The sequence below is a fragment of the Martes martes genome (genome assembly GCF_963455335.1).
Source record: "Martes martes genome assembly, chromosome: 13".
In the NCBI taxonomy this organism is placed as follows: Eukaryota; Metazoa; Chordata; class Mammalia; order Carnivora; family Mustelidae; genus Martes; species Martes martes.
The window spans coordinates 4227365-4247108 of NC_137901.1; the positions used below are offsets into that span (position 1 = coordinate 4227365).

At 41.3% G+C, this 19744-nt stretch overlaps 1 protein-coding gene across 1 annotated transcript in view; it reads right to left on the minus strand.

Annotated features, from left to right (window-relative positions):
- Positions 1-19744, minus strand: part of ZNF407 (zinc finger protein 407) — a 436284-nt gene that overhangs the window by 268543 nt on the left and 147997 nt on the right. The window contains exon 4 of the mRNA XM_080821149.1: positions 2119-2193. Coding sequence (XP_080677275.1) covers positions 2119-2193 — 75 coding nt within the window. The remainder of the gene's footprint in view (positions 1-2118; positions 2194-19744) is intronic.

The following is a 19744-nucleotide window of genomic DNA, read 5'->3' on the forward strand; positions in this document are numbered from 1 at the left end:
GAATGCGGCTCTCCCCAGCTCCACGTGTCCACCGCCGGGGGCTCCAGGCCTTCTGACTATTTCTGGGCGGGAAGACGAGGGAACCTAAACGAGAAGTGTTCTGAAACACAGAGGTCTTAATGGAAACAACAATTCAGCGGAAGATGTCCAGTTGAGGGGAACTCGACAGCCTGAACTTTGAGGGGCTCGACCCAGAAGACAGGGTCCGTGCCTTCCCACTCAAGATGCCCTTCCCAATTTTGGAACCAAAATCGTGTCTAGGCCAGAGAAAAAGCTTAACACGTCTCAAAGGGAAGAAAGACATGCCTCTTGCCTCTGTGCGGCCTCCCTACAGGTGCCAGGGGCTGAAATGAGTAGAAACAAGCAAACTCCTGGAGCACACAGAAAAGGTAATGGGAACTGAACAGTACACCTGGGATCTTCACTCTCCTGTCACATGAGATGCCTACTGTATTTAAGTGCTTGGAGGAGAAAACTATGTATATAGTGATGAAGTTTTCATTAGTATGAAATGATATGAACACTTTTTTAACCTTTATTCATTCCTAGATAAAAAGCAAAATGACACATCTGAATTGCAGTAGGGAGGTGTTTTCTTTTTATTAATCATCTGATCTAGACTGATTTCATTCAAAATTTATTTGGGGAACAAAATCCCTAAGTACCCAATTGTAAAGATTCTCAGTGTCAGATAATTAGTCCAAGGAAGGACAATGGGATTAGAGTCAGAAAAATAATTCTAACATTCATTAATTATAAGACACTGAATAAATTATTGCAAATTCCTGAATCTCAGGCTTTAGATCAAAAAACCTGGAATAATAATGCACTCTTAATAACATCACAGAGTGATTAACTGAGATAATGCATGTAAAAGCAACAAAATATAGTACTTAAAAATGTTTTGTTTCCGCTTCCTTACACATTCATGAAACATAACTTAGACAAATCCCAAATCATAATGTAAGTAATACAGAATACGTTGAATTTCACAAATTATACATTCAGGATATGCCCAACACATACAGTTTGGCTCAAAATAAATATAATGCTACAAAGAGAAGTACCAGAAGTCAAAAGATGAAGAGTAGGCATACGTGACACTCAACATTCTGACCCAGCAGTCATGTCCAAACCAAAACTCTAAAGAAAGCAATATGCCTTCAACAGAACAGTCAAGTCAAATTGCTTGTAAACACAGAAAACGTTGGTAAGAGCATTTTCAAGTTTTTAAAAAGGGAATTAAGCATTTACAAGTAAGGAAGAGGATCTAGGAGGCTGTAGGCTGCAGACTGACGGAACGGACTACATCATTACTGGCATCTTAGAAAATTATTAAAAGCCAAAGGTTTCTGGGAGTGTCTACAGAGTTTCAGATACCGTCGTAGAGAATTGGGGGGAATCAACTATGTCTCTGAGGGAGGGACAGAGGAATTTTCACCAGCTCTGAGTGAGCTGCACATCTTACAGATTTAAAAATTTTAGAAGTAGCCATACTCACCTGCTAGCTGACATTGCTCTACTTCTGCTCACCTAATATAATTAAGTCTATGTGATGAAGCTAATTATGATACAGTAGCAGGAAAAAAGAAAGCCTGGCAGTTGATGACATAATAATTGTAGTGTTATTTTTCATGACATGGCAACTACAGTATTATTTTGGGGATGACACAAGATGTATTTCTTTTTTAGTATCAGCAATGCTTAATTCTACAGTAAGAATTTAAAAATACTGTTTAAAAACCTCAAAATAAAAATGCAGGAAAAAATAGACAAAGTCTACTTTCACATTATTGTTTTAGCTCGTCCGAACACAGTGCAGAGGTCAATCCCCTCCTAAATAAACTTTTCTACTGTTTCAAGTTTATTTCACAATTTCACAAATCCAAAGGCCCTCAAATCTTTTCAAATATTTTTAGATGTGAATTTTTAAAACTAAAATGACATTAAATTCTTGTGGAAGAATGGTATGAAGTATGACATCCAACCACAGAGTACCAAAAATGCAAAACATGATAAACTGACTTGATATCAATTCTAGAACTCATACCATTAAACAAAGCCTAAAATGCAAATATAATCATACTTGTTAAATTTTTTTAAATGAGCGAAAATTACCTTTCTTTTGGGGTGCCAACTCCATGCTTGCCTAGGAGATGCGTATTTAAGTGCTTCTTCATTACAAAAGCAACCCTAAAGAAAGAAAGAACAATAATTACAGAACTAAAACGTGACTCTGCTAAAAGTATGTCCACAAAGTACTTAACAGGCACTGAAATGCGAATGTAACATGAAATTGCACATTACAGCAGCACTCCTGGTAAACAAGACGCTTGCCTACAGATCGCATGTACTGTGATACCAGAAAACCAGAAGAAATAACCGTATGTAAATGAACTGGTTCATTGTCTTCCTCTGGTGCGCAAACAGGGGCGGAAACAGTGACCATATCTCAGTCTCTGCCTTCCCCGTCTTTAGAGAGACAAAGTGATGCTCAACACTGTAATCCTCACTGCCCCTTAGTTGATCCCACAGTTCAACCATGGAAGGAGTTTGAGAAAATGTCATTTTATTAAATATTTAAGGGACTGTAAAGAGAAAATAAATAGCCCCCATGAAGCTTCCTTGAAAACATGGTAATAATTTGAAAAGAGGTTTTAAAAATGATGTAAGTGTCTAGTGTGTCTGTGGCACATGCAAAAAAAAAAAAGTACTTCAGCGCCAAGAAGATATCAATAACTAAAACAAACAAAAAGTATTATCTGACACGCTATCTTATTTTATACACAAATCAGCTTACTTAATTCAATTTTGAGGACATAAATACGAAATGGACAGGAATCAAAAGCCAGTCCATGGAACACCAGTCTCCTTCTGAACACAGTACATCAATTTAATTACATCGTGTGATTATTTAGAACAATTTAGATCTCATTCAGAAGCATCAAACTAAAATGGTTCTCTTGATAAGCCAAAAAAAAAAAAATTTAATGTTATAACTTTCAGTGTAAAAGGGCTTGCAAACATTTTTGTTAATTATGTATTACAGCTGTCCTTCATAAAGTTAATTACCAATAGCTGAAAGGCAACAGAATCTATTTGCATATGTACATGAAAGGCATGACATATGCAAAAATATGATTTTAATTAGCATTCTATGATATGAAGGGCTACAAATCAAATTGGCATGTTATAAAATTCTTAACATTAAATACTGAATTCATCTGGACATGTTTGCACAAACGGGCAACGTAAGGCTGTAAAGTACTATGGCCTTATGGAAAAGACATGCCAACTGCTAAGACTGAAAGAATTTCTGAAAAGATAAATGCCTCTTCCCCCACCCCATGTCTGGTCTATTTTGGTTCTTTTCCTATATTGGAGAACCTCAGTTTTGAGGCTACAATAATATATTTGTAATTTTTAAGTGACTGTGAGTTCATTATTCAAATACTGTATTTGTATATACTGAAAACGGCATTCATTCTTTTTTATATATTAGGTAATAACTATGGACAATACAGGCTTGACACTATAAATAACTGAGTACACTATCAATCATTAAAATGGAAAAATAACGATTACATGTAAAGAATCAAACTGTGATGATATTAAAGGCTTAGCAAGAATAACAGTACAAGATAGTCTTTATTTGTTTCTGCTTGATTTAGACAAAATAAATAACATTTTTCATTTCCTTAAAAAAGAATGCAGTAATAACAACAGTCCATTTAAGTCCTAACTTCCCTACTGTCCTCTATTTTCTTATAATTAAAAAAACATAAAGCTAATAGCAAAGAGCAAAGGTTAAGAACCCAAAGTTGCAAAGCACAGCTTATTTACATGACTAAGTATAATTTAAGAGATGTGAGCTTAGAACCACAGGGCAGTTCCTGAAAGAAGAAACTTTTATTAATTAAAATGTGTAAGTTTTAAGAATTGAAACACAAATATTATACTTCACGGGGAAACAAACTGAAGTATACAGAGAGGGAAAACTTCTGCCTAATCTAATTCTTAAATTGCTGAGTATCTGTAGATTCGATATCTGGAGGAATAACAATTTTTTATTATGGGGAAACTTTATAATACTAAAATACAGCTCAATTATACTCAAATGCAAAATGTCCATTCATCCAAAATCTGATTTAAAGTAAGTATAAAGTCTTTAAATTTGGAATACGTAAGTACAAGTAGCATCAAAGTCCCAAAGCCATCCTCAATTAAAAGATACAAGTCAAGCATGACTAAAATCATCTTACCAAGCTATCTGAACAGAATATTGCCAGCAATCTGTGTTTACTGAATGTAGTCTACCTCTCACTGCCATCAACATAGTCTTGCTTTCATATATTAACACAGCAATTGCTCTGGAAATTTGATCATCTATACATCACCAGAAATAAGACAAAAACAGTCCCAAATCTGAGAAGCTATACAGTCGAAACTCCTGGCTCCTGATGAACACTTATGTCTGTGTACTGTGTTTCTGCTCGTTTACTGGTCACTCATGGGTAAAATCAGAGCTGTGCCTGCATGGAGCTTTCCTTCTGCACCATGCGGCTTCTGGAGGAGGCAGCAGCAAGCCCACCGTGCCCCAGCAAGGACACGGCTGGGCACTCGGGCATGCAATAAGTCACCGACTTGGACCCTCTCCAGAGCACAGTGACAAAACTAGAGTCCCTGCCTCAGAAAACATGAAAACTAGTGATGGAAACAGACAAGAACAAAAAGTAAAACATACAGCATCTTAAACACTGTGATAAGTGGTAGGAGAAAACAAACAAACAAACCAAGAAGGAAGATCTGAAGGGTCAGGATGGAATCAGAATCTTACACCGGACGGCTTTGGAACACGGCCTGTGCATGAAGGCGGCAAGGGGCCAGGCCGGGGACGGGGCAGCGAACGGCAAGCCCCAGAAGGCAGGGCGGCCAGGACAGCTGTGGGGGAGCCCGTGAGCGGGGGCTGCTCTCGGAGGCAGAGGCGGCAGAAGGTTAGGGAGGACAGGGCAGGGTGGAGGGTGGTGGGGGGAGCTACAACCCCAGTGAGAGGAGAGGCATCCCAGGGCCAGGGTCTGACTCCCTGCCATGTGGCTCAGAGCAGCCAGAGGGATAGGACTGGGGCAGGGGATGAGTGGGGAGACCTCTGAGAGGGGTATCCAACAAGAGGCCAACCTTTGGCCTTGAGGTCAAGGGCAAGATCCATGTTAGAACAGACTCTCAGGCTTTCCATCTACAAATGCCCTACAATCTAAAGGAACACCTTAAAATAAAAAATCGTGCTTTTCTTTAAATATGATTGATTTCCAAGTACCTAGAATTGCCTAAAATAGCGTCACTTAAAATTGTTTTTGGTATCAAAAGAGCACCACAGTAGTAACATTTACATCCTAGTTAGAGATTTCTACTTTTCAGTACCAACATTTCATATTTTAATTTCTAATTTGAAACAAATTTCTCCTACACAATCGATCGATCTAATCAGAACCTCTTCCTTTAATCCCTAAGGTTTTATCACTGCAAAATTATTTCCATTTGAGAGTCATGAAAGATTATCTGACTGATCTATTTAAGTAAATAAGATACAATACGCGACTGCAGGGAAAGAGATGTAGAAAGCAACATGTGCCAAGAGCCACGGCACGTCAGCGTCCCTCACTCACATGCCCGAGTCAGGGCATTCGGTGCAGGGGCCACAAGTCAGCTTTGCACGGGCAGCTTCTCCAGAACTCACGCCAAGGGGACAACCAGCAGCAATATGTTTGTGGGGTTTTGCTATGTTGTTACGTGTGTCCCTCGTCTCTCAGGGAAGGGCAGATGTTCCTCGAAGACCGGCCTGTACGAGAGACCATCCAGCTACTTGCTGGATGATCAGGACTTACAGGTCACAGGAAAGACAACCGCGTTGGCTTGTAAGCAGTTACAACCCACAGGACAGCGCCGTGAGTTAAGGAGAACCTGTAAGACAGCTGAGCGCTGGACTAAGAGGCGAGCGTGGGAACTTCCCTGCCAGCTCTTACTGCGGGACGGGGTGCCCTCTCCCCAGCGCTCCTGGAAGCACTGACAGGGCACCCTCTCCCCAGCGCTCCCACTGGTCCCCTCGGCACCCAGGCCACACTTCCCCAACTGCTGGACAAAAGGCAGGCTTCACCCATCCAAATGCTGAGTGAGCCAGACAATAACACAACTGACAGTTTTCAGTCACTGCTGAAGAAGCAGAAAATTAAAAAAATTAAAAAAATTAAAAAAAAAAAAAACAGACAAGCAGCAGGGGTCGCTGGCAGGGCCTGGCCTAGAGTCAGACCCCAGCCGCGGCCGGTGAGCGAGCCCGTGCGCTCTAGGGCCTCCCTCACAGCAGGTCTGGGCAGGCACATCGAGCACGGGGACAGGCGGCCAAAAGGCGGCCGAAAGGCGGCCTAAAGACGTCCCGCAGCCCAGGGTCTCACTTTGGGAAGACTGAGCGCCCGGTCTGAGTCGCCAGCCCCTGGGTGGAAAGGACAGGAACACAGCGCTTCACGGGAGCCTCGTGAGAACTAAAGAAACCGCAGAAGCACAAGCCCATGTGGGGAGCAGGTGAGGACAGCTGGTGAGCGAGGGCTGGTGCGCACCGCATTATCCATAGGTGTGCTCCTCCGTGCACGCGTGTGTACGACTGTGCGTATTCGTGGAAATCTACAGATCGTGTCAGTGACACAGGTACGTCTAGAAGAAAACCAGGATGTCAACTACAAGAGCCTCCGTTCCTCGGGGCCCGTTAGCACCTTCATCAACACACGCGTGCGGCTTTGAAGAGATTCCCGTCGACGGACGTGAGATGACCTCACAGCTCGAGTCGGACAAACCTGCCGCTTCAGACAGAGACACCACCTATGTGAATGCGGCCTGAGACGAAGCACGCACTCACTCTGCCTCCTCTACACACTATTTCCATCTGTTTATCTCAATCTCCAAGAAAGGCGGGGGAGGAGGGCCTCAGAAACGAAGCTCTCCGAAACTAAGACAACAACAAGCGAAGAAAATGGAACGGAGTGGTCACCCACACCCCGACGGCCAAAACCCAAGGCCTGTGTGCCCTGTCCCGATCTCTCCCGTCTCCTAAGGTGCATCCCTGACTCCACTGCAGTGCTTTCTGTCTCCGCCCAAAGATGCAGTTCAGAGGGATGCACATTGATTTTTGCGACAGGAGTATTCAGTGGTCCGCGAGGTTGAGGGAGAGCTGTGCACACCTCCCCTCCCTCTCTGGGACTCGGTGCTCACGAGCTGCTTCCCCCTGGGAAGCCTGCGGGGCTCTGAGTCCTCTAACGCAGCGCTGCCCCAGTCTGACTTGAGGCCTGCCCTCCATCCATCCCCTTTCGGTAACATCCCTGTTAACACCCTGCAGAGTGGTCATCTGTGGAGCCCTCATCTGGAAGATGTCTGGCAAATGTGGAGAATCTGGATGAAATCTGAAGTTTTTGGCATGACTTGGAAGACCTTCATGATTTAGAACTCTGCTGTTTTTTTCTTGCTTAGCTCAGATTTGTACCTAATTCTCTAGCGGTCTGTCTCGGGTGTTATTTCGCTCCCCAATGCACGTCCTGTTTCCTGGGCCTGGAATCCACACCCATTAACCAGTTTCACCATTCTGCTCCCAGGCCTGACCCAAACCTTGGAGAGGCTCCTCCGTCTGCTCTCTCTCCTTACCATCTCACCGATGGCCGCAATGCCCTTGACCGTTGTTCACTGCTCTCCTGTCTGTTCTTTGCTTAGGCCTGAGTGCTGTTGGCTTTTGGGGCCCCCATGCTTATGGGTATGAAAACATGTGAACCCCTGGATGCGCGCTGAACTGAACCTCTCTGAATTGCACTGTAGTTCCTCTGAGCAGGGCCTTCCTGAGCAGATGAGTAATGTGCAAAGCAGGTCCTCTTCCTGCTAACGTGGCGCGCCCGATTCCAGAGAGGCTCTAGCCCGCGTGAGTGAAAATGTTGGCGGTAGTGTTTATGTCTTAAACCTTTGAGCCACAGTGGGTGAGAGCTGAAAGTGACAAAGATTTATATAATGTTGAGAATGTGTGAGTCACTACACTCTGTACTGTGCAAACAATCATGTTACGTCATCACACCCTTATTAGGTAGGAACAGGTACTACCATCCCATTTGATATACGAGGAAACTGATGGGACTTCGTTAAATAACACGCCTGAGCTTCCCCGCTGAATTCCTGCTAGACCGGCGATGGACCGCAGGCAGTGTAGGTCCAGAGTCCTGTCTGAGCAGCCCCACGGTGAAGAAGTTAACGTCGATGGTGGGATGCACCTTAGGAGACGGGAGAGAGCGCGACAGGGCGCACACCTTCTAAGGCAGGGGCCCCACCATCGGCCCTGGGGTCAGACCCTAACTCTACCACTGACCGCGTGGGTGACCCAGCTCATCTCTTTCTGAATCACACTGAGCCTCTCCTTCCTGACGTGTAGTGTGGGGGCAATACTACTTACCTCAGAAAGCTGTGAAAACGAGGTAACAAAGATGCACGATATAGTCCTGTGGCCCTTCCACAGCCATCGTTCAGTGACTGGGAGCTGGCACATACCAAACACCGAGCACTGAACGAGGGCCTGAATGGACTAAGAGGAACAAAATGCAGTCTCCGTATCATGGGGTTTAAAATCCAGGTGGTGGAAACAGACTTCGCAAGAGGTCACGTCAGTACGATCAGGAAGAAAGAAGACACAGATTTCAGATAAGGCTGAGGGGCACGAAAACTTCTCAGCACCACAAATGGGAATCTGAGAAGTTTCCCTCTTGCTCTAAAATCAATAGCAGTGATCTACCAAAGCCATCTAATTTCAGGGCGCACAAAATCAGGGAAGCTAAGCACCTTAAGCTTTCATCACTGCACATATTTATAAGCAACATCCTAGGAATGCAGTAAACCCAGTAGGCCTGACCAAAAAAGCATACCCAGAATATTAAGTAATGATTCTCCAAAGAACGATCACAGTCCATTTCCCCAGGTAGGTTCTAGATATACAATAATATATTATCAATAATGTGATTTGACATTTGGAGCAAATGTCACTTGTCATTAAAAATATATATGGAAATTTTTGCCATTTTGCTTAATATGTCTTTTTTTATGATTAATAAGGTATTACCATTCTGAAAGTGACTGTAAATGAAGACTACTTTTATACTATAGTCTTACATGTTAATTTCAGTTTTTAATGGGACAGTATAAAAGATAGATGACTTATAGATTTTCATATTGCTCTAAGTGTGTATTTCTCCTAATGACTCCACATCACAGGAGCAATGGCCCCTGAAAGATGTCCACATCCTAATCTCCAAAATCTGTTCAGATACAAGGCAAAGGGGAATAAAGGTGGCAAATGAAATTAAGGTTGCTCATCAGCTGACTTTTACATCAGAAAATTACCCTGGATCATGTAGGTGGACTCAGTGTAATCACAAGTGTCCTTACAAGTGGAAAAGGCAGGCAGAAGAAAGGAGTCAGAGGAGATGGAACTAGAAAGCAGGGCCAGAGAGAGGCTCTGCTGCTGCTGGCCCCAAACATGGACAAGCTGGACCATCAGCCAAGGAATGCGGGTGGCTTCTATTAGCTGACATGAGACCAACTTCTTCCCTAAAACCTTCTCCCAATGGCTTGAGTATTTATTAATGAATCTTACCCACCTTGATTATTATAATGAGGGTGGCAAAATGATAATGTTCTAATTCTATCATTTCTCCTACATTTATCAGAAGGACACTCTTCTACAAAGGACTCCACCATTTACCCCTATCTCTCTGTCTCATGCTCTCTCCCTTGTTTGTTCCTTTCCACGAATTTTAAATGGACTCTTGGATTTTCACGTTTATGTCACATTTTATAATCAATTAGTGTAATTAAGCCTTATTATTCTCAAACTGTCCCCAAATTGGTCAATGGAGACCCTTTAAAAGCTGTCTACTATGTCCTTTTGACATCACTCCTCTTAGTGCTTGAGCATTTCTTGATTTTCTAGCAGAAGATGTTCTAAGCTCACCAGGCCCCTTCCCTGCTGCACACCTGGGAATCAGCCCTAGTTTCTTACAGTAAGGGATAGTATTTACATAGCAAGATCCAGGTGCTAACTATGATGGCTGCTATCGGGATGTCACTGAATTGAAGCCCTTTCGGTGCACAAAGCTAGGAAATAAATGAATCAACACAAACAAATAAATGTGGTGTGCATGTTTGCTGGTGGCCAGGAAAGGAAACAGACACAGAGAATTGCAACTCTTAGTAATGAGTATTCATTACAATAATTGATTGCATCTTTTCATTATTCTACAATATTATGAAATAGGTATTCAAGTGGCATACAAATGCGTTTTTGTATTTTAAAAATCACATTTTAGATACAGAACCAAAGTTTTCTAGTCAAACAATTCTTTTTGTAAATCCTCAAAGCACACATGTACCGTTCACTACTACGTTCTTCAGTCTCCGCCAGCGCGCTTCTTCGCACAGGTTCTAAACCCCCCTGAGCACGCTGCTTCTCACGACGGGCAGCTCCTCTTCTTCCTCTTACCCTCAAAGGGTGACATTTTCATTCTTATTCCAGAGTTGTAATTCATTTCCTGGGTGTCATGCATAACATCTTTGTGGATGATTCTAAAATCTCTGTCTGCACCCAAGGCCTTTCCTGGGGCATTTTTTCTTCCCTGAACTGACAATACCTTAAACCATGTCTGACCCTCAGTTATGATCTTTACTCATGAATGGTCTCTCCAAAGTTCCCTAAGTCTAGCACCTGTACCACCTTCCCAATTCAATAATCACATCCTCAGGTTCATAACTCATCAGCTGTTTCTCACAACTGTTCCCTATCAAGACATTACATACTTCTCTCTCTCTGGTATAATTGCACTAGAGCAAACCGCTTTATTGGAATGTTAGGGTGTCAGGATGCTCTCCACTACAAGTCACCCCATAGACCACCATCACATAATCTTTTCATAAATAGGTTCATACTGCACCTCAGCTCATAAACATTTTATGATCCCTTACTGAACTGAATAAAGCACAAATCCTTAAGCAAGCAAATATCAGTCTTCAATGGTCACCGGAACCACTTATCCCAATTTCTGGAATATACCCTTGAGAAAACATCTGAAAAAAAGGCAAAAAAGCTGCACTCCAACTAAAAAATTAAAATATCCCAAGAGCTCAGGGATAATCCCACACTTATATGAGAATGTTATGCATCAGTAAAAAGAACAGAATGTTTTTCAAGGCATATTAGATTTAAAAAGACAAAAACATTACTTACAATGTAATCCCATACTCTGACATATAAACAAACATATACGTAAACCAAATACAGTCAAAGTCACTTAACGTGAGACTTACTTCTAGATTTCTTATATTCTTTGCTTCTCTACACTTGGTAAAGTTTTTAGAGGTAAAAACTAGCACCTGCCTTACACCTTAGACGGCACGTCCGTGTCCCAACAGCGCGTCCTCACAACTGAAGGAGCAGCAACGCAGCCGCCGCCAGCCGAACCCGAGCCAGGAGCGACCGGGACGCCAAGAAGGGAAGTGCCTGCGTCTTTTACAAGAAAATGTAAAATTCTTTTTACACAGAAGCTGAAGATGCAAACACAAGACTCACACGTCCCGACCTCAATGCAGAGCTCGTCCTGCCATTGTGCCCCTCCGGCCTCATCAAAGAGTCCACCTCACGGGAGACAGGCGAGCAGAAAAAGGGGATGCTACGGACTCAAAGTATTCAGAAATAAAATCAACCGTGGATTAAAGACTGATCTAAATGAATAGGGCTCTTAACAAACTAATGAGTGAAAAAATCAAGTAGTTGATGTAGGATGAAGGTTTTAGTTTGTTTGTTTTTTTTTTAATTCACTGAGATGAGGAAAGTACTCACAATATTTAAAAGGAAAATATTTATCCTGTGATGAAGATACAAACAAAAATTAATGACCTATAAAACAGGCCAGATAAAAATAAATACAATGCAACTGGTTAACAAGAGTAATTATGCTTAGAAATAAACACAAAGATGCTGAGCACTATTAAAACAATGGCCAACAGAGACAGAGTACATCAGTTTTATTCCGAACAAAATCAAGATAAAATAGATAGTTTACTTTCAAAGTGTCAGAAATCAAGATCGTGCTATGGTTGTTGTTAAAATGTAAAACACGCTGCACAAAATAAAACAACATCTAAATGAAGCACGGAAACTTCATTCACATAACATAGGAAATGATATATGTTACATATCTCCCTAAACATATTTGTAAACAGGTCCCAATTTATATTGTTTTAAACACGATTTCACATAAGAACATCTTCCATCCACTTCTCTGTCCTATTCATTAGCATATTAACTTAGATGAACCCAGAAAAAACCTGAAGTTTCTCAAAGGAATTCAAATCTGTCCGAAACTTTACACGGAAAATAGAGGAAAAAATCTACAATCACACAAGATTGTTTACTCCAAAAATCAGAAGTTAATGGGTGTTAAATAACACTTGAAAATTCCTCAAACTCTTTTACCATATCATTAATTGTTACACCAAACCAATTATGTCCTTCGTGGCTTCTCAAGCATCTCAACACCCCAAATGCCCTCTTGGTTATAATCATCGCACAGAACCCCAAACTTCCACATTTGGAATGTACCCTTGTAATTGTACATAAATAAATTAAAACAAATTATCGACATTCCCAAATTTAAAATTACTGAGAACCCTTCAATACTCAAGTATAATTACTGGCATGCGTGGGAGGGGCAGTCATTTGAGGTTTTGGGACCCAGCCCTAAGTCGGGTCCACGCTCAGTGTGGGGTCTGTCTCAGATTTTTTTTCTCCCTCTCCCCCCACCACACCCCTCCCCACTCACACACTCTCTAAAATGAATAAAAATTGTTTTAAAAAATTATAATTATTTTCCTGAAAAAACAAAACTTACGAAATTTTGGTTTATTCACAAAAACCACAAACTCTAAGTGTCACACATCTCCTGAAAGTAAGAGTTCTGTGTGCAACAAAGAAGCAGTGAGCTCTCAGACATAATGCAGCCTTAGCTACAGCAACCCAAAACATTCCTCCAAGACACTGCAAGGTAGTACCCAAACCTGCACACAAACTCACGTGCGCACACATGGCCTTTCCCACGTTCCACGAGGGAGGAAGGACAGACACCCAGAGAGTCAGCCCTCCTCCTTCTCAAGGGTTAATTGCACTGTCGCTTAATAAGGCGTCCTATAAGAATATACTATTAGTATTGCCAGAATTATACATATTACACCTTTCCAAAGACCTTAATTACAGACTTCCCGATATTAACCACATTCTTTCAGTAATAAGATTTTATTTATTTGTCAGAGAGCCAGAGGGAGCACAAGCAAGAGGAGCGACAAGTAGAAGGAGAAGGAGGCTCCCCGCTGAGCAGGAAGCAGGACACGGAACTCGATCCCAGGACCCTGAGATCATGATCTGAGCCAAAGTCAGACACTTAAGGAACTGAGCCACCCAGGCATCCCAACCACATTCTTAACAGTAACAAGAGCAATCACCTATTAGGGTGCTTGGGAAATTACCAAGCTCTGTTCTGAGTGCCTACATACAACTTATCCAATATGAGTCACCTACATACAACTTTCCAACCTCACCATTTCACAAGCCATCTGACAATGATAACCTGGGGCACACGGACTGCAAGTCGACTCCCCCAAGACCGCCCAGCCCGCAAGCGGCAGTGAGCACCGGACCCGGGCTGTCTGAGGGAGGCCCACACGCTGCCCCTGAGCGTGGAATCTTCAGTGCTGCTTCTCTCCGTCTTATAAACTATAATTCACTTATTATTCCTTATTTCATATGTCTGCTGTATTATTTTTTGTTTTTTAACTAGAAATACCCCTGCCAAAATAAGGAACTCAAAGAGGAAGTGTACTTTACTTCCAAGTTTATGAAACAACACAGAGTATCATAGAAAAAAAGTGCTGAAATTGAGAGTTAAAACTCTGGGCCTACTCTAGGCTCTGCGATGAAGATGGACATGGGCCCTGGCTCAGTTCATAGCAGTGACAGGCAGGACCAACTGACGCTATCCAATATCGACATTACTTAAAAGACCACAACTGTACTATTGATAAGCTATAGGATGAGGACTGTCATAACCAGTGAAATGATAACTAGAAGGGAATCAGAACAAACAATGCCACATGGATTCAGGATGGCTATAGGGAAGGGAGGGGAGGGAGGGAGGGAGGGAAGGAAGGAGGGAAGGGTGGCTGGGACAAGAAGACCAACCACAAGCCACACTTACTGAAAACGCTCCCAAAAATTTGAACAGGAGCCCTTTGCCTGGAGCTACCTCAACTCTTCTGAAGGCGGCAAAACAAAACAGTAACCCTCTGTCACTGTTAGGTATCGTCGTCGGACTGGAAAGTGTTAACAGGGTGAACAGAAATTAAAGAGCACACAGGGCCCTGGGAGGCAGCGCACAGCAAGGCTTGGGACACGCACGTCCCAGGGCTGCATCCGGCCAGGGCCTGACAGAGGAGGACACCATCTCAGCCCTGGTGCTGAAGACTGTGTGACAGGCAGTGTGGCCAGGGCTGACCAGAATGCCAGGAGCCCAGAGAGCCCCCAGCACCTCTCCAATGACTTTAGGGCAATGAGGAAAAACAAGATCCTGCCCCAGAACTCAGCACACGCGCTCTGCATTGCACTGGTTAACAAGACTCTCTGAGTCTCAGCCCCAACTTTCCAGGATAGGAAGACACTCCTCACAGGCCCATACAGGTATTAAAAATTACACACTAACACAGTTTACCATTTTGTTGATAAGAGCACTGTACGTCAATCAGAGCAGTGAGTGTTTACATGGATTTCTCAGATACGAAGTATTACTAACCTCAATTTCCAAGAAAGAAAACTGGGGTATAACGGAATTACACCTAGCAGTGGTTAGAGGAAAACCTATCTATATATGGCAGATAGAAGCCTAAACTCAAGTGTCGAGATACTGCAAAAAACATATTAAAGTCTCAATAAATGATTGCTATTAATAAATTAAGAGTCTCTTTTTACCCAAGCATATAATTCTGGTATCGTCCTTATTGATTAAATGTGCAGAAGCTAAAATACATGAGTATGTTTATGTCAAGGAATAAAACACCAATCAATAAATCCCCCAAACAAGGATTTCCACTTTTATATGTAATTTGTCTTCAAATTTCTTCCATGATATTTTATGTTAATCTATAACACAGTAACATGAAATGCAGTAGATGTCAGTATGGGACTGGTGACCAGCCCCTCGTTTCAATTGTGTCTGCAAAGGATGAATGGCCAAGTCCACGGGAACCAGAAGACAGCCGACTCAGAGCTCCATCCGAGATCGCCTATTTCCCAAGACACACTCTTCAGTAATCTCCGGTAGAGAACCTGTCAGTATACAGTGCGGAGCTATCCAACACCACTATTTCCAAGACTCAGGAAAGGCACTCCTGATTTCATGGAAATTTGGGGGTAGAAGGGTGCTTTTTAATTTATTGCTTTTAAAATATTATTTGGTAAACAAGAATATTGAAGTTGGAATTTGTGTGAAAATTAATTGAAGCTGGCCATGGATATTTGCTATGTATACAGGAAACCAACACATATTGGGCTATTTATAAATAAGAGCCCAAAGCTGAGATTTTAAAATGATACAATCTACTTTTGAACTAATTTGGCATGAACACACCATTATGAGATAGATTCGTACAGACAAGGGGTAATCTGTATCTTGTATCAAGGTTTACATATAGTTAAGATAAATATCTTTTGTGGAACACAATTATGCAAAAAAATTAGAACACAAGAGAAGACATTTAATAATAAAATTTTATAGAACAGAATTTAATCTTTATTTAATGATTCAGTAGGCATATCAAAAACATGCAGTGCTTCAGGGAGATAATCATCATCATCAATTATGGCTGCATTGGAGAGATACAGAAGTGTCAATTAATAAGAGTTCAGGCTGAATTACTTCTCTATAACAATTTATAATAAACTGAGTGAACCAACTGAAATAAGAAACACTCAAGAAATTTTATAATAATAATAAAGTCAGGATTATTTTCTTTCCCCTTTTAAATTCCCTTATCATCTAAAATAAGATGTGTTAACAAAGTTATTTAAGTTATAGATAGCAAGAGGAAGGTGAATTAGAAAAAGAAAGAATATCCTCACAACAAAAACAGGTTGTCTATCCCATTCAGGAAATAGGTAGACATGTTGTTGGCTGTAGACCGAACTGTGCAGCACATTAGGCAGAAGCAGAGCACTCTTTCTGCCTTTCGTTAGAAATTAAGTGCAAATGAAGACAATGTGTATGAGTGCAAGGCTGGCAAGGGGAACGATGCTGGCACCCTGCACCAGGACAACATGGCTAGATCAAACCACATTCCCCAGAATTCCATTCCTGGGATGTATCCTGTTAAGAGAGGCCATAAGAGAAATTCTGGTAGGACATAGAGAAGGCAGAGGTGAAGCAATGCTCCTTGTGTTATAATCAACCTCCTGGGTCATCTGTCATAAAGCAACAACACACACCACTCTCCATGACCTGGCAGTCCTCCGTCAGCTTCTCTGACTGTTGGGCCAACAGGGTAAGTTTGGGCAACTAATGAAGAAAGTAGCTTTTGCATAAACCCATGTCTCTCATCAATGTCAAGGACTATGAAAACATTGAAGGGATTTGGTCTATCCTCATCAGCCCCAGTTTGTTTGTGGGTTCCCTTACTCAGTACTCCCCCCACTTTGCATCCTTCTCACTTCTCAACTGCCTGCCTGCCCTATAGACAGATTTCAAGTTCCAACATCAAAAGCAATGAAACACCTTACAGAGACTGGTTGAAACTGACCCCACGGTTGTGTAAGGCCAAATCCCTGTAACACATCACTTAGCTTTGTTCATACAACCACATACACATACATATACATACACATGCGAACATACACACAGATATATAGATATATATACATATATATGTAAGTAAACTGGAATGAATAAATACATTCACACACACACATATATCTATACACGTGTGCACATAAATCACTGGTTCTAAACAGCTGATTGATTCAGAATTCACCAAATGGAGTGACAGGGATTGACCGTTCACACCCAAAACCACCAAAAAAATAAACAACATATGTGAAATAATAATTTTTAGGACAAGGAACATCAGGCAAAGAAAGTGAACTCAGAGAGACAGTTCACTGACAGTGGAACAAGGTGGGAAAATGCGGCTGGAGATGAGCAGACCTCTGAGCAACAACTCATCAGATGAGCTGAGACAAACTGAGACGACATGACGACCAAGCAGCTGAAATTCACAGGCGAGAGTAACTGAGAGGAGAGACCTACATGCACAGCGAGAAGTCGAAATCAGCAGAGAGAGTGTAGGGAGCATGCACTTAGTTACCGATCAAGTTGCATGTCTGAAGAAATGTCACAATGGTGTGGTCAAGAAAAGACAGAAAACATCAGAAGAAACAGTAGTCATCAGTGCTCATCCAGGGCCAGCCTTGAGAACCTGATGACTCATGCACGGGGCATACAGAAGAGCCCACCTCGGCAACAGAGAGTAGCCACAGACTAAGCACTATTCCAATTCTGCACAAAAGTGATGCACAAAATATCAAACTTTTTCCAAATGAATTAACTACAACCCAGAACAAAGCTCAAGAATATTTACTAACATAAAAAATGAGTAGGAGCAACAAAGCAAAATTTACAATGTCCAGGAAAAAATGAAAAATTACCAGTCTTACGAGGAGGAAAATAGGACCCATAATAATAAGGACAAAACTTAATCAACTAAATGCAGAACAGACAAGATATTAAAACCAGCACAAAAGGATATCAAAATACTATGATACATGCCAAATGACCACAACCTTAAGTAGAAAGATGGAAGAAAGAAAAAAGACCCAAGGCAAACATTTAGAGATTAAAAACTAGAAGAAATTAATTCACTTAGATGAAATTAATGATAGATTTACACACAAAATAGTGAGCCTGAAGAAATCAAAATTTAAAAAATTAAAATAACAGCACAGAAAGAAAATTTGTAAAACCGAAAACAGAATTAGTTCTCAATTTCAAGTAACATAACTGGAATGCCCAAAATGCAGTGTGGGAGGAGGAGAGTAACTGAATAGCGGCCAAAAATTCCCCAAATTTGAGGAAAACGATGAACTCACAGACACAAAAAGCCCAATAAACTATAATTAAAGCAAAATATAAAGAAAACCAATGATGAAGAAAAAATCTTAAATGTACACAGAAAAAAGAGAGACATTATGTACACAGGACCAAAAATAAGAATGATGGCAGATTTATAGACAAAATACAAGTGAGGAACAAAGACCAAAAGAAATGGAAATTATCTTCAGCTTATACTTTTCACTATTTATAAAAATAACCTCAAAATGAATAGGCCTAAATGTAAAACCTAAGAGTATACCTCTTCTAGAAGAAAACATAAGAGAAAATCTTTGTGATCTTGAGAGAAAAGACTTCTTGGATATTACAACAAAAAAAGGACACATAAATGAACAAATAATATAAATTTAACAATATCAACATATAAAAATTCTCCTTTAAAGAAAATAAAGTCACAGAGTAGCAGAAAATACCTGCATAACATATATTTGATAAAGGATTTATAGCTAGGAAAGGTTTTTTTTTAAACCCTCAAGCCTAAAAATGAGGAGAGAAAAAATTTATTAAGGGTAAAATATTTCGATAGATTCTTCACCAAAGAAAAAAATGTGAATGACAAAAAAAGCTCACTAGAAGATGCTCAACATCATCAGAGAAACGCAAACTAGAACTACAGTGAGACACCTCTACTTATCTAAAAGGAACAGCTAAAATTAACAAACTGACACCACCAAATGTTGGGCAAGTACGTACAACAACAGAACCGTAACTCACTCCCGATGGGAATATAAGCTGCTCCTAATACTCTGGGAAACACACACCTATAATAACTTCAAGCCAGTCCACTAATAGGTACTGACCCAAGAAAAATCAAAGGCTTTTCCATACAAAAACTAGTATATAAATGGTCTTTACAGCATAATTTTAAATACCCAGAAACTGGACATAACTCAGATGGCCATCAGAAGGGAAATGGATAAATAACTGGATAAATAACTGGATAAATAACTGCTGCTACTCAGCAACAGAAAGAGATCATCCATCAACACACAAAGCAACACTGAAGAAATATGAAAACAGCTCTGCTGACAAAAGGGCCTGGACAAGAGACAAAAAACTACCATTCCGCTCACACCGAGCTGTAGCAAATGCACGCTGAGCACCAGAGGCGGGAAGCCCACTGCTGGCGGGGTGGGAGGGAGGGGCAAGAATTAAGGGATGCAGAGGAAAACAGGAAACTTCAGCAGTAGGGGAAAAGTCCACATGAAAAAATCATCCTCACTAGCCATTAGCCATTAGGGAGATTCAATTAAATCAATTCAAATTAAAACCACATTGAGATACCACCTTACACCAGTTACAATGGCCAAAATTAGCAAGACAGAAAACAACATGTGTTGGAGAGGATGTGAAGAAAGGGAAACCCTCTTACACTGTTGGTGGGAATGCAAGTTGGTGCAGCCACTTTGGAGAACAGTGTGGAGATTCCTCAAGAAATTAAAAATAGAGCTTCCCTATGACCCTGCAATTGC